Source organism: Polistes canadensis, unplaced genomic scaffold, assembly GCF_001313835.1.
Source record: "Polistes canadensis isolate GaletaPanama2010 unplaced genomic scaffold, ASM131383v1 scaffold_50, whole genome shotgun sequence".
NCBI classification, from domain to species: domain Eukaryota; kingdom Metazoa; phylum Arthropoda; class Insecta; order Hymenoptera; family Vespidae; genus Polistes; species Polistes canadensis.
In genome coordinates this window covers 883,669-900,291 of record NW_014569597.1, presented here as the reverse complement: position 1 = coordinate 900,291, position 16,623 = coordinate 883,669, and the positions used below count along the sequence as shown (strand labels likewise).

The 16,623-nt window shown below is 35.1% G+C and overlaps 1 protein-coding gene across 1 annotated transcript; it reads left to right on the top strand.

Moving 5' to 3' along the window:
- The first annotated feature begins 1,787 nt into the window (after positions 1 to 1,787).
- LOC106785444 (protein deadpan-like) lies at positions 1,788 to 8,825 on the top strand. Its single transcript, XM_014745926.1, has 3 exons — positions 1,788 to 2,166; positions 2,424 to 2,519; positions 6,263 to 8,825. Exons 1-3 carry the CDS (start codon positions 2,074 to 2,076, stop codon positions 7,448 to 7,450), a joined length of 1,377 nt encoding a protein of 458 aa, XP_014601412.1. The 5' UTR covers positions 1,788 to 2,073; the 3' UTR covers positions 7,451 to 8,825.
- Positions 8,826 to 16,623: the final 7,798 nt, after the last annotated feature.

The window sequence follows — 16,623 nt, the reverse complement described above, 5'->3', positions numbered from 1 at the left end:
ATGTTCGGTAAATAAATGTTGATCTTCGAATTTTTTAAAATTACTCTAAACGATTGTTGTGAAATATTATTTTATATTTTCTACACGATTTAAAAATTTATCCACACTCAAACTGTTCAAATAAATCAATGCTTGCTAAAAAAACGAAATTTTATTTTATTTTTCCGACGAGTTCGAAAAAAAAAGACACAATCGTTAACAAATGACAACGTTAGTTTTCTTACGGTATTTTCCGTCTATACTATAATAGTCATCATTTTCGTACCATTTTTTACCTGCTTACATAGCACAAAGAAATCATCGTAAAAAGACGAACTACAGAGTTTTTATTTTATAGCATCGACCTTAAAAACATTTGTTGAGTATCGAAAAGTAAGCATTTTTTTTTTAACGAAGTGATCATGGCAAGCCATAAAACTTTATCCGTCTATTCAAAAATCAGATAATTATTGATCTTCTCAACAAAGAAAAAGTTCTCTCTCAATGAACATTTTATTGCTTATCAGTCTTTTAACCTTACTTTCTTACACATGCTCATAGAATACAATGCATTAATATTTACACATAATCGGTGTATTATTTTTACAATAGATTTTTTTTTTTTTTACGGAGTTTTAGATCATGCACAAGCATAACACCGATCAGTCTAAAACTTTTCTTAATTGTCCTTCAAAAATTTAATATTTTTGTCATCGTTTTGTATCAGATTGGAACTTGTAAAAATAGTACTACAAAATAAGTACAATGATTGTAATGAAAAATATTTATTAATACAATTAAAACAACAGGTAACCTAATTTTTAATTTATTCGTACATTTCTTAAAAGGAGGACAAAAGTTGCGTGCTCACGATGTAAAGAAAGAAAGAAAGAAAGAAAGAAAGAAAGAAAGAAAGAAACGTGTATTATCGGTGCGGATACACACGACGTCCTCCTAGCGGTGTGTATTTTTTTCGTTCAAACAAATGTTTAAACGTTGTAAGAGAATTCCCACAGGAGACCCCTTTTTTACCTCGCGTGCATTCGTGCACATTGCGTTCGGATCGCATTGCGCACGCTGGCCACACTTATGACGTGCGCACATTCACCCATACGTTGTTACAAGGGGCAAACGTGTGTGTGCCCTTCTCTATCAGATGATTTTCTATTGCGTGTCTTTACGCTTTGCCGCTCCTATACCTTATGCATGCTTTCCATTACTCTTCCATTTTTATTTATTTTTTTTTTAAATAAATTCTATTAATTTTTAGTAGTTTTTTTTAATAGTACAACATAAACACAAAAACATATTTATAATTTAATTAATATTAATTTTTCAAATGGATGACACATTTTAGTGTTATTATAAATAATTACATATATAACTAAATATATATTTAAATTATAATTAGATTATATATATTAACTATATATATAACTGAATATTAAAGTTATTATAAAGAATTATAACAATGTATGTTTACGATTTTTATCTTTAAAAAGATTTATTTAAAAAAAAATATATATATATTTTTAATATAGAAATTATGTTCAATGTTTTTTATTATTTTTATTGAAAAAAAAAAAAAAAGGAAAGCTATAATAGAGCTTATGTACTATGACGAATTGGATATACCCCTGGAGGACGGCGTGAATTCCCACACATCAACAGGTCTCAGGAGGACCGAAAGTCTCCCCACTCTTAGTGTACCCTCTCCCCAACTCCTGAGGAAAACCTCACCCCACTCCTTGAGCCTGTGAGTGCATCGGCATGCGGTCTTCCAAATCGAAACGTCAAACAGTTACCCTGAAATATCCTAAGCGAGAAGTTGTTCTGTTTAGTTTCGAAAGATTCTTATTCTTCACCTGAAAACAACTTCGACAAATTACTTAATCAAAATGTGGAAATATTTTTCTCGCTTAAAATTCAAAGAATAATAATACTGTCTGTGTGATGTGTGAGTGCTCGTACAATGTATCATTAAAATCGAGAATAAGTGCAATAACAAAAGCGTTGCACTCTACTCGAATGAACAATCAAAATATTCGATTGAAATAGTGTTGTGTGATTTTGAGTTTCACATATTTTTCATAAATGGTGGATTACAATAATTACAAAATGTCGGCGAGCGAGGAGGATTTTGATCAACAATCACAGCAAGGAATGACCAAAGCAGAACTTAGAAGGGTATATATATATATACATAATTTTACATTCATCTTTAATTTTTTCTTTTTTTTTATTAATCTGCAGTATTCCCCGATAAACCACTCGTTACGAATAATTTTTCCCGACATTATTTTTCTTTTTATTTGATTTTTCTTTGCTACACAATTTACGCGGGAATCGTGTTTACACACACAACGTGATAGACGAATAATTTTCTCTTTTTTGATTACCATTAATTATTATTGTTATTAAAACAAATAATATACAAATTTCAGAACAACAAACCGATCATGGAAAAACGAAGACGAGCACGAATAAATCAATGCCTGGACGAATTAAAAAATCTTATTCTCGAAGCGTTAAAAAAAGATGTAAGTAGAATCACTTAAGATATATATTATAATCTACATTATTTTTAGAGTGATATTATTTAAGATATTATTTATTTTCATGATAGAAGAAAATGTAGAAAATTACGAGGAAATGATAAAGAGTATTATTTAAGAAACGTTTTTTTTTTTATAGTTGTAATATTACAAACAAAAATCGAACCGTGTTGGACAGTGGAAATTCTATTCGTCCTTGTAGATGGCCGTAAAGTTTTGGTCCTTTTCGTTCGTTTTCCAATAGATTGTCCTTTTGTTTGCGGAAGTTTTTAAGGCTGACCTTTCACGGAGTCTTTTTAGTACCACGAAATTATAGCTTTTAATCTTATACGTCGTTGCGATTGGATTCACTTATCGCGCGCACACAAACTTACGTTTCTTTCATTGATCGAGTGATTCACAGACATGCGACAGTACGATTATTATTATTTAAAAATGATATAATAATATTTTCTAAAAGTTATTTATTCATTGTCTTTTCACGTATGATATTTAGATTACTTTAATGAAACTAAATGAACTTAGAACTCTCATAATAAACGACAACATCAGCAAAGCGATCCAATGATATTACGAGATTACTGCTCATCGTTGTGTGTCATTCTCCCCACTCTTATTTCATTACTACGTCGTAGGTGTATAAGAGAATTCGAAATTCACAAAATCCTAGATTATTCTAGGTTAACGATTATGATTCAAAATTAGCAGTACTTATAAATGTTTGTATTTGGATTATTGATAGAGTCTGTTCGAGATCGAGCAATAAACGTATTTTCACAATTTCAAGTAAATTATAGTTGATTAGCGTAATGAGTTGGCTAGAAAATATATAAATAAACGAGCGATAAAGATAAAGGACACATCGTTTTACGGTGTAGATTGGAAAGTAGAACATTATAATAATATTATTTTGTATTATATTCCTTTGTATGGAAAAAAAAGTTGTTTGTGCAATACATGAAATTGTATATTGTATATATATTGCAACATTATTATTATATTATACTTGTTATAATATAAGAATGGAAGAGACGACAAAAAAAATCATATAAAATTATATACATATATACGATTAATAACAGAGAATAAATTCAATTCAATTTAGGGATTACGATTGAAATCATATCGAAATTGCGATAAGATTAACGATTTCTTTGAAAAGTAAATCAAAGGGTTTCAATTTCATTTATAATCATAACGCGTGATCTAGCGATCGTTAGGAACGTGCAATGTACGCTCAAATTTAAGTTCTTAAATATTACAAAAAAGAAAAAAACAAAATAAGAGGATCGAAACGTTTTTTTTTAAATAGAACTAATATAAAAAAATTCATAATATTGTTTCACGTAATAATTAATTCAATTCTAATTATCTTGATGGAATCATAATTTTTTAGATAATTATTATAATGTGGATAATAAGACAACTCAGATCTATGTCGTTATCGTTGAAAGTAATTCGTATAATGGATTCGAAATAAAAGTATTTGATAAAGCCTTTCGAAAAATCTTTCTTCATTTTTTTCTTCTTCTTCTTCTTCTTTATTTTCTTATAACGTCCGTCCACAACGCCATCCGTTTAAAAACTTTGGTCCAGAACCACTCGTTGGAATTGGTTTTGTCTTAAGATTTTACTTATTTAAAAGCGTGGGAATGAATAGTATAGGAAGGGGGACCCTTTAACAAAGCAAACAAACCTGATCGTTCAAATATACCGGGCTCAATTATAATTAAAATTATATCGAAGACACATAATACGAAAATGTTCCTTATTCTTATTAATCATTTAAATCTATAATAATTAACGATCCGTGCAATTTTTGTTATTTGCAATTATTTATTACCAAGAACGTTTCCTGTTATAACGAAAAAAAAAAAAAAGGGTGGGTGGAGGGTGTTTGGGTTATTATGTCTCGTTTCGGTTAGGGTTAAAATAAGAAAAGAAAAAGGATGAAAAAAGAAGAAGAAGACGAAGAAAGAAAAGAAAAAAAATAACAAGAGAAAATGAAAAAGGATGCATCCCGTTGGCAACTTCCTCGATTTCACGTAAAAGAAGGAAGATCCTGGCAGTTCTCCCTCCACCCCGCCGCGTAACACGATCCTTCAAGATTGATTTCTCAGACAGGCTATGTAACAAGGCGAGACGCTCTCACCGTTCTCTCTTCTCTTTCGTCCAGATGACTTCCGCTACCTGCTTACCTCCGTTGTCTGTCCGTTCAACACACACACACACACACACATATACTCTCTCTCTCTTTCTCTCTTTCTCTTTTTGTCTTTCTCTTTCTTTTTTCTTCTCTTGAGTATATATATATATATCTCTCTTTCTTACATATACACTTTCGTCCATACGAAACGCCCCCCGCGTTCGTGGGAACCACGAAATAATTATTACCAAGGGCAAAAAAAATCTCATCTCAGGTTCCAGTCTCCCTTTTGTTGACCGTATCATCTTTAAGGATCCACCTTCACGTTCTACGCGAAAAAAAAAGAGGAAGACGAGCTGTTTTCTTCCTTCCCTGGTTTGCTTTGCTTTAGCAGGTGCACCACGGTCCGTCCGGAAATCGAATTTGGAAAATTGTAACTTTTTCATTTCAATTGTTGAATCGACTTTTTCTAATATATTAATTATTTCAAAGAGTATCCTGATAAAAGAATATCTATTAATATTACGTATGTGAAAGTGTTTCTATGATCTGTGATATTGTTGACAAATAAACCGAGCTTAGTTGTTGTCGAACTGTGAGAGTACCTTGAATCGTCAGAAATTTTCGAAAATAAAACCATAAATTATGAATGGATTCATATCAATGGGACGAAAGGATACAATAGAGTTTCGACTTAACTGTGTTAAAGGGCTTCTTTTCGAATAATATAACTCGCTCTCGAATAGCAGGTTTTCTAGTAGAATCCTAAAACCTTCTTAGGGATATATTCTTCAAATGTGTTCCCATGAGAAGATCAATTTCACTCGATCCCACAGTTTTTCCAAGACCTTTTTTTCCTAGATCGATCTGATTTATTTAATGTTCTTTTTCTTTTTCTTTTTTTTAGTTACTTTTTAATGTATATTAAATATAATACATATATAGACTATTAATTGTATAATCAGGTGATAACGATAAATAAAGATCTTTCATGACTGTACAATAAATAATCTCGATTATTGCTCCAGAATGCAGTTAATAGTCACGTACGACATTGGCGATATTACAATTTAAAAATATTGCTGAATCTAAATCACATGCTTTAGTGCTCACAATAAAATAAGTTGTAAGCTACTGACGTTTCAGGTCTCTCATTATGGTAATAACTTAGGTAGACTCAATTACATGGGCGTTGCCTGGTCATTGCTTTGATATATGATCGGTATTCGCCTTTTATATCTAAGAGCGATGCTCGAGGCAGAAATGTTTACTGATCTCCGAAGAGACATTGTATTTTCTATGAGTGTTTTTAAATTACTCGTCTTACCATCAGTTGATAATATAGATACCTGCTAGCACGACGTAACATACTGTTCTTTTTCTGGCTACCAACCAACGGTAGTACTTATCTATTATCGATAAAATATCATTAATCGATAAGATTAAAGAATCTCATCTCTTGTAAGAGTCTATTAACAAAAAAAAGGAAGATAATTTTTTAATTTTTTCAAAAAGTTATTTTTAATTGAAAGATTTAAAATACAAATATATTCTAATGAAACGATTTTGTTTGTTCTTATAGCCGACGAGACACTCAAAGATCGAGAAAGCCGATATTCTCGAGATGACCGTGAAACACTTACAAACCGTACAGCGTCAGCAATTGAATACTGCAGTAGCAACGGACCCAGCAGTACTAACGAAATTCCGTTCCGGATTTTCCGAATGTGCTATGGAAGTATCGCGGTACGTCAGCAACCTAGAGAACGTCGATCCTGGTGTGAAACAGCGTCTGCTATCGCACCTGAACAATTACGTTAGTAATCTCCAGCAAATGGGACCGTTCTACAGCCATTACGTGCCCTACATGCCGGAACGTCTCTACCCGGAGGTAAAGGTCGGCTACCACAGCGATCTAGCCAATGGAGATGAGAATAATAATGCTAGTGCACGGATACAGATACCTAACGGTGTTCAGTTGATACCTAGTAGACTTCCGACAGGAGAGTTAGCACTGTTAGTTCCCCAATCAGCAGCAATGTCTACAAACTTTTCATTTTTCCCACCTATACCTGAATCAATATCTAGGACGATAGCATCGTCTGCTTTTTCATCGGTACAAAGAGCACGCAGTCCACTGGAAAGTCCGTCAACGTCTACGTCTAGCTTCGGTGAAGAAAATCCTCAAATGGAATGTTACCAGCAAACACATCAAAACACGAAATTCAAGGCCCCCGAACAAAGTTCCAGCAGCGGTAAAAGTTTTACCAGTTCACCGGAAACGCAAAAATTTCAGATCACTTCAACCAGCGACAGAAAATCACCTTTGTTATCGACGTCAATTGATATTAGACCAGGAATTCATGATAACAGAAGGAAAGAACAACAGATTCGTAGTTTTACCGAACAGGTGGATTCTATCGCTACGATGAGTAATTTACGACAACCACTTTCAGTTATCACCGATAGGGCATACAATCGTCCGTGTTCATCTCTAAGCAGCAACGATCTCAAAAGAACCGCTTCCAATAGGCTATTAATAATTCCTGAAAAAAGACAAAAAATAGATGACGAAACGTCGTCTTCATTCGTATCATCTAACGAAAAGAAAAATGTAAATGGTCATGGTGTTACCACAGAGGATCAAACAATAAACTCATCATCCTCGACTAGTTTTAATACAAATCGTTCTAATACCAATACCTCACATGTTTTTTCGAATTCTGCTGGTCCATCCTCATCGAATGGAGATATGTGGAGACCATGGTAGTCCGATCTCCATCTTGATTTGAAATAGATTGAATTGAAATGTATTTTTTTGTGATTTTTTTTTTTATTCTCCTTCAACAAAATGACGTATCAAAATCTTACATTATCATCGATCGTATTATCCAAGATTAGTATTTATAATTGATCTATAAATTCAAATGGGTTAACCCATAACGGTAGTAAGTTATCTTTTACGTGACAACAGTACTTTGTTGCTACGATCGTATGTAATGTGGGGATGACAAGACAGATCCTGTCAAAATTCATTGTCTGTGGGCACAGAAAATATGGGCACAATTGTCTTGTCAATTAAGCATCAGAAACAAAGCAATTAATATCTCCAGTAATATATCAATACCTTTCGTAGTCAATTTTCAATTAATTTAATCCGAACAATAAATAAAGAAAATTTTATAATTTTCGATAGTGATAATGGCATCAAATGTTTCAAAAATTATTCTCAAAGTGATTTTAATTCTAGTGATGAGACTAGTAATCACATCTTATTACATTCTAAAAAAAGAAAAGTTATACTTATAAAATATTACTTCATTTCGAGCAAAATAACAATATACTTTTGTGAAACGTGCAACAGAAAAGCATTCCTTCATGTTGTAAATTGTTTCAAAAAATATCGTACATTAAGAACTTATAAATAATTATTTAAAATTCATATATTTTCGTGTGACACTTTTTTACAAAAATAATTTTTAACATAAACGTTATAATAATACTGAAAACTTTTTCGAATATCTATCGAAACCAGCTGCAAATTAAGGAAAATCGTGTATAAAAAGTTAACGATCGATAAGGGTTAATTATATGTTTTATTTATATTTTTATTTACGTTATATGAGAGAATTGCGATTTTATTTATTATTTAAAATTAGTTCTTTTCTTTTCCTTATTACTAAAATTCTTTACCTCGTAATACATATAAAAAAAAAAAACAAAAGAGACAAAATTTTTATTACTATTTTATCATTATAATAGAACAATAATTTATTTCGATTTTGTGCCAAAAAAAAGACGAAAGGTTATTATTTCTTTCTTTTTTTGTGTGTGTGAACACACATGAGAAATCAAACAAATACTTTTCATGAGGATTTTATAAATATCAAAGTTGCCATTCAATTGTTAAATCGACAACCTACATTATAAGACTTAAGAGTCACTTAATTCATATTAACAATAAGCCTCGCTCGTGTACAATTCTGTAAATAGTTAACAATTTAATTTAACTTAATCATTAATTTAGGATTAACGAACGATGATTGAAATAAATCATAAATGTTTCTCGTTATAAGCGTATATAGAATTAAGAGTTTTGTGATACGTGTAGCATAATATTGAAATAAACTATTTGTAGAGAGTTGTACATTTGTTTATCAAATTAATGTCTCTTTTAATATCTCTAATAGGGTATATAGAGAAAATGTGAAAAAGAAAGTGGCGGGGTGGGGGATAGAAAGAAAGAAAAAAGGAAGATAAAAATAAAAAAGATAGAGAAAGAAAAAGGAAAAAAGAAAAAAAAAAAAGAAAAAAAAAAGAGAGAAAGAAAGAAAGAAAGAAAGAAAGAGAGAGAGAGAGAGAGAGAGAGAGAGTTTCGCATCGGCTTTGTTGAAAAAGTTATCGGGCGGGAGACGCTTTACCCTTTTAAGGAGCATTAAACGCGCTCCGGTTCATAAGCTGGAACTTATTCCTTCTTTTTTTGCTGATAAAGGAGTAAAAAGGTACAGGCGAACGAGAATTTCAACCACCTGTTACACCGCAAAACTACCCCTCGTTCTCTCATCGACTCAATGCTTGAACTGATTTATCGACAGAAACCTCGGATACTTCGCTGCTTTACTCTTATAAGCGTTATTCAAGAAATTCAAGTCAGTGTTTATCGTGTCTAGAGAAATAGTTTATTTTATTATCCTTCGTATCCGTTTCGTTGAACATTTATTTCTTTTTTTTTTTTTTTTTTAAAGACCAAAGAGGAAATTAAACGCTGCTAATTATCCACGGATACATTTCAACGATAAGTATCGATCAATAATAATGTATTAATTAATCGTTTATACTTTATATTCTTTTTATATATTTATATCGTACGCGCGTATTTTCTACGCGAGTATGAATGTAATTGTTGTTGTTGTTTTTTTTTCTCTTAAAAAAATAATAATTATATACGACGTAACTTTTCCAACAATTTATTTGAATCTAAAACGTTTGCTTTCAACGCAACCCGAGAGATGGCACCAGGAACGTCCGACGCAAATACTTGCCGCGATTTTTCAAATTATCCAACATACAATAGGACAGCATAGTTGACAGGACATCAATTTATTTAAATTACTCTACAGTTGTAGGGGTTCATTAGGATCATACATTGTGAAAACAGTAAGATGCAATATTCAATCGTTTCCGAGAAAACAAAGATTGAAGTTTCTCATGCATTCTTATATACATACCTGTTCGTTTCATGTTCGATGTAAAACATTCATGTATGTATATTTTTTTTATAATTTATTTGTCGATCTTAAACGAACTGGTATATAAGAATACATGTTAAACTTGTCCCTTTGTTTTCTTTGAAACGTTTAATTTTTTAGTCTTACTGTTTGCACGATGGTATGATTCTGATGAACCCTTATGATTATATAGAATTAAAAAAAAATCGCTATTCTATCAACTTGGTTTTCTCCTCGTTAATGAATACTAAATTAATTATCAATATTTTTCATATAAAAATCGTATTGTTAACACTTTAGAATAAAAACTAAAAAATATAATGATAGTATTAAATCTTAATTAAAACTAACTTTAAAAGAGATCTCTAACAAAGATAAAAAAAACTTATTTATATAAATTATAATCGCAGCAATACAGAATGTACTAAAAATTGTATATCAATTAGCTTTAACGTTCGTTAGAAAATACACGAATCTAGTATATTACGAAGGTTGATTATCGATCGAAAGGATTAAATGAAAGAAAAAGACGGACGAAGTATACACTCGATTAAAATGAACTAGAGACTCGATGATGTCAAAAAAAAAGAACCAAAGAGAGAGAGAGAAAGAGAGAGAGAGAAAAGAAACGACGAAGAAATTTGTGCAACAAGGAGACGGGACAAATTCGTTATCCAGATCGAAAAATAAAGATGATAAGTGTAATAAGAAAAGAGAGTAGGAAAAAAAAAACAAGAAAAATACAGACAAAAAAAAAGTAATAAAAAGAAAAAAGATATATATATATATAAAAAAAAAAAAAAAGAATGTTTTACTAAGAGCGCGAAGAAATCTCCTCCGGGGTAGGTACATCGATCTGAGAGAGAGTAGCTCGTTGGTGGATGCGTGGCATCGAAGTCGCCCGATTCGTGCGTGCAGATTGGAGATTAATATCAAGTCCTGTACGTCTCTCCAACCAGGGAGAGATATTCTTCACGCACACGTCGAACCAAACTCTCATATCCTTCGTTCTCACGCATTCATGAACGCATTTATGTATATAGATATATATTCACGCACATAGATATACGTATTACTCCTATAGATTCTTCTACGTTGTAGACACAGAGAAAGAGAGAGAAGGAGAAAGAGAGAGAGAGAGAAAGAGATAGAGAATAACCCGAAGTACGAAAGCCAGTGTGCGCTATATCACAGAGTATAAATAATTACTCCGGCGCACAGCGATTACTATAAGTTATGGCATAGCCGGGACAATTTGCAATGTCAAGACATAAACACTACTACCGCTTACATTTGAATACATTAAGTGCCGATGGTAGACTCCGATTGGACATTGGAGAGTTAGAGAGAAGGAGAAAGAGAGATAGATAGATTGTAAGCTAAGTGAGAGACTAAGGAATAAGAGAAAGAGAGTAATAGTAGTAGTAGTAGAAGTAGTAGTAGTAGTATAGTAATAGTGATAGTAGTGGTGGTAGTAATCGGTAGCGTGAGATACGATCCGGTTGACGATTTTTATTAGAATGAAACGATCATCTCTCTCTTTCTCTCTCTCTTTCTCTCTCTCTTCGAAAGGCACACGATATCTCGAGAGATGGCAACGATGGCGGCGTCCATTTCGATCGGATTCCATCCTTTTCGATGACCGACCCATCGGATTCGACGATGTATTTACGAGACTACGAGATCGAGCTGATCGTCCCGGAGTGGTCAATTGTTTCGAGTAGAAGGGATGAAAGATAAAGAGAGAGATAGATAGATAGAGATAGTGTGATAGAGAGAGTGAGAGAGCGGGAAAGAGAAAGGGGAAGAGAGAGAGAGAGAGAGAGAGAGAGAGAGAGAGAAAGATAGAATTCCACGGGACGTGTTCTCGCTGCCGCAAGATGGATCGTGCTCGTAACCGAATGCAGATGGGATTCTTGGTGGACTTGTGGATATATACCCGATTTGGAGACTAACTGGAAGGATAGAGAGATAGAAAAGGATAACTATCATCGACGAGAGAAACGAGTGTTCGGCCAATTAAGGTCTTACGAATCGAATAGTTTCCTTCATTCGTCCAAAGTAACGTTTAACGATCGATGGTATCCAATGAAAAGTATCCAACAGTCTTAAACATTTAAGAATGTCCAATTTCTCAGTTCTTATATGTACTTATATATATATAAATCGATGAAAAAGTTGTCTTTTGAAAATAGATTAGGCTCGATCTTTGAGAAAAAAGTTATGGTTGTAAACCATCGCGGTGGTGTACGTTCTGTTTCCACTGCGGTGGACCAGCCAGACGAAACGGTTGCCCAACAGGAGATATAGCAATCGGTGAGCGTTTTTCGGTTGCCAATATTTCGATAGGTATTCGAACAAGAGCGTGAAAGAGAGGAAGGAGAGGTAAAGAGAGATAGTAATGGAGAGAAAGAGAGAAAGAGAGAAAGATAGAAAGAGAGAGACGGAGGGTCCACAAGCCGTGGACTATGTGCGGCTGCCAGGCCATTTGCCTCTGCGGTCTCTTGATTCCTAGCGACTAAATTTTCATCTGTACTCATTCAAGTTTTAATGTGTTTTTGCGGCATCAGTCATTCAAACTTAATCAACAACCGGTTACGCGTCGGTCTGCGCGCGTGCGACGTCACTCGCGTGTTGTTAGAGACCCTTGCCTCTGTATGTGTACGTGCGTACGTTTCTACGTATTTGTTAACATCCTCCAACATATTGATATATACACAAATATATACACATGTGTATATATATATATATATATATATATGTAGATAAATGTGTGTGTGTACGCGCACTTAGATATATGTTCGTGTATTGTATCTACACGTATACGTGTATGTGGGGGACACTCGTCCCACGGAATATTGGTCGAAGCGCGCGCTCTGTGACGAGAGCGTATTAATTATAACTCTGGTCAGAGAAACGTCAAGAGATGCTTTCGCAGATACCTACGATAAATTGTCGGTTTACCAGCAAATCTCATTTCCAAACCCCGCCATTTTTCCGCTCGTTTGTCCACGCCTATGTTTCACGTCGGTTCTACGAAACGCACGGACCTTTTACTTTCCTTTTTCTACTTTTGCTAATGAAAGACACCCCTCTTACATAGACACAACTTATACACACACACACACACACATACACAATTGACTTTAATCCGACAAAAGTTGCCTAAACGTTAATGAGAACGTCAGCTTTAGCAGCTATCCTCCTCCTATCGAGCATTAACCAGCTTATTTCTCTTCTTTATCGTTTTTCTATCATATTCGATACTTTTTATCGATTTTCATTTCTAGTATCATTTTGATGTCAAACAAATTTATCAATTTTGTTCTTTGGTAGTTGTGATAAAATATTCTAATGCTTGTAAATTGCTACTGTATAATGTTGAGATAAATCACGGATATGTATTAGTAATGTTCGTGTAATAATAGCGTAAAATGTGCGTTTGCTAAAAAAAAAAAAAAAAAACAAAAAACACGATCGTTGATATTCATATCTTTTTCTCTTATTCTTCGATTTTCACATTTCTCCGTCTCGATGTTTTAGTTTGGGATTTATTCCGTGACGGATTAGTCGCTGCTTCTTTTATTAGTTTCATTCAAAGGTATTGGTTCGTTAATCCGTTTGTTCTTTTATTATTTTGATCACACAGAATGGAAATTGGAACTGGTCGGACCCATCGCGGACCAATTTTCTCTCTCTCTTTCTCCTATTTTCTTTCCCTTTCGTTCCGCAATTCGCAAATTATCAGGTAGCCATTAATATCGACACCGTGTATCTATCGTTGCTCCGGAGGAGAAAATAATGTTTATTTTTTATTTATTTATTTATTTATTTATTTTAGTTTATTTTTTATTCATCGCGAGAAAAATATTCATCATCGACCCAAGTTACGATACTTAATTTCTCTTTTAGTGTGTATCGTTTAGGTATTATACATATAAGGTTTAGGTAAGACAAATTAGTTAGCAAGGGATGGATCGATCGAATCGATCGATGAATCTTCGACTCGTTTCTTCTTTAAGTTTCGATTGGACGAAGTTCGTTTGGTCCACGTAACGCTTTCCGGTGTTGAACGAGGTAAGCGTGGACGAGGAAGAAGAGAAGCATCGAAGCAAGGAGAAGAGACATTTATTCGGTTGCCGTGCCGGTGTACAAGTTGGAAACTTGTGCGGTGTGTTACGCGAGGGTGCAGAAGGGTGGAAAGACCGAACGGGTATAGTAGGAGAAAGGGTGAGCAAGCACGAAAGTGTAAACGAGAGAGTGAGATGAAGAGAAAAAAGGGAAAGAGAGAGAGAGAGAGAGAGAGAGAGAAAGAGGTAGATTGGAATGGTAGAGGATGAAGAAGAGTTGCAAGAGGAAGAATGAATGAAAGAAAGAGAGAGAAAAAGAAAGAGAAGAAGAAAAAGAGAGACCCGTACTCGATATAGCGCAAAAAACTCGCGGGAGGAGGAGGAGGAGGCGAGGATGAGGGAAAGGTGTTGAAGCGTGACCAAGGGAAAAAGAGGAGGGATGGAAAGGAAAACAGAGTGGGAACGTAAACCGTGCCCGTGCTAGCGTTCTCTCTCTTCCTCTCCCACTCATTCCCTTTTCGTCTCTTTTTATCGGTGTATGTGTATACGGGGAGGCCACGTATTCGAGAATGTAACCGAGTGAGAAAGAAAGAGATGGTAAAAGGGTGGGATGAGAGAACGAGGATAAAACGAGACGAAGAGGAGAGTGGTTGGAGAGGTTTAACTGAGAGAGATAGATAGAGAGAGATAACTAGTTAGAGAGAGAGAGAGAGAGAGAGCAATAGGAACGAGCATGTTTTATTAAGTGCGTCGCGCGTTGAAAAAGCGCGAGGCAATTTTCAGGTGCTAAAGTGAGCGCTGATAACGCGAGACCGCATTTGAAACAGTCCGTTACATTTTTCAAGTCGTTATTTCTCCTACTTTACGCGAATCTATTCCATGTGCGTGTATATATATATGTATATGTATAATACGTATGCGCGTAGATATATACATATACATATATATATATTAGATTTTCTCTCTGTATTTCTATGTGAAAGAAAGTGTTAGAACGAACGTTCCGTTCCGTTTTCAGAAACGACTTCCGAACTTGCGACGCTTGTCGAGCGATTTTTTGGCACTTGTTGCTCTCTCCTCGTTTCCGTTTTCCTCCCTCCCACTCTCATTCGATAGAAAGGGAGCCACCACTCTAAGGACCTGGCTTCAACTTCCAGAAGGATACTTTTTTTTAATGGTAGAAGTCTTTTTCCACGTGAAAACTTTTTCGCTTACGTAGATCCCTCGTGGATAAACGAAAGAGTCAACGATTCAAATTTCGGAGTCTTATCTACTTTACTTACTTTCATATTTTGAATGCTTACCTTTCTTCAGTTTTTCTTTTTCTTTTTTTTTTTCTTTTATTTTAGTCACGCTCCATGATTATCAGATTTGTAATATTTTTTATGAGGATCTCAAAAAGAAACGATTTCTTTTGCGAATACAATGAATTTGTACGCGTTGTTATCTATTTTGAATCTAACAACGAAATATCAGCAATACTATTAACATCTTATCCAAACATTTTGAAGATAGTCCAAGAAGTAAAATCTTTTGTAAATAATTTTAAACCACGAGGCATCATCCTTTACGTCTCCGAGCGGCTACTGCAAAGCACAAAAGATTAGTCTCCGGGTACAAGTATTATTGTAAATGATAAAATAGGAAGTATAGTAGACCTTAACAAGAGGGTTACCCGTGAGACTCGCGAGGTGTGCTTTCACGAAGGAGAAAGCAAGCTATCAATTATACTGGCCGTCAATGAGACATGTCATCGGTGATGGGTATACGTCACTATCCCGGTGGTTTGTCTGGCAGACGCGGGAAAAAATCCGGGAAAGTGGAGAGGCGTCGACAAAGTGAGAATTAATATTCAATCGCATTAACGAATCGTCGCTGGCGACGCCATCGTTATATCAGGAACGTACACACATCGCGAAACGGGGGTTTGGAAGAGGATTCGATGCGTGGGGTGGTTCGTGCCGACCACCCTTTATTCTTTTTCTCTCACTCTTTTTCCCTATCTATCGTTCTCTCTCTCTTTCTCTTTCTATCTCTCTCTCTGTCTCTCTCACATTCACCCTGTTGGTCGTCCTCTAGCTCGGTACGAGCGCGTCGTTCCATCTCGCTCCAGGAGTGCGACGCCAAATGAAAATACCGAAGGACAATGGAAATACTAATGATTGATTGGATACGAAAAAGAATTATAATTGAAAAAAACGCGGAGTGGCGGCCAAAAAAAGAGGGACGCCAGGGCGACGAAGGGTACAGGCGGGAAAGAGCGAGCGAGGGTGAGGCAAGCAGGGGTGTGCGAGGGTTACGGGGGGGGCCGCTACTGCCTGGCGAGAAGGAGGGAGAAGGCGCACGAACTATTGGGAATAATATATCAATACCCATCGAAGCCACGCATACGAATGCGACGGTTCGCCGTGTGGAGAGCAAGGGGGCCAGGGGCAAGGGGTTGCGGAGGCTTCGAGTTCGAGGGGGTGGTTAGGGGTGCCGGCTTTCGAGAGACGAAGAGGGGCTTCGCCACGAGAGGAGGGTACGAGGCCGCTTCGGAAAGAGTAAAAAATATTACACCCTCGCACATACACACACACAAACAAACACACAAACACAAATACAAACTTATATATACTCACACATACTGGCGCCGACTCGCGGAT

Bases quoted from the DNA above. Each gene is read 5' to 3' on its own strand.
- LOC106785444 (XM_014745926.1), top strand. From the start codon at position 2,074: ATGGTGGATTACAATAATTACAAAATGTCGGCGAGCGAGGAGGATTTT. The intron at 2,167-2,423 runs GTATATATATAT...TACAAATTTCAG, and splicing joins CCAAAGCAGAACTTAGAAGG to AACAACAAACCGATCATGGA. The intron at 2,520-6,262 runs GTAAGTAGAATC...TTGTTCTTATAG, and splicing joins TCGAAGCGTTAAAAAAAGAT to CCGACGAGACACTCAAAGAT.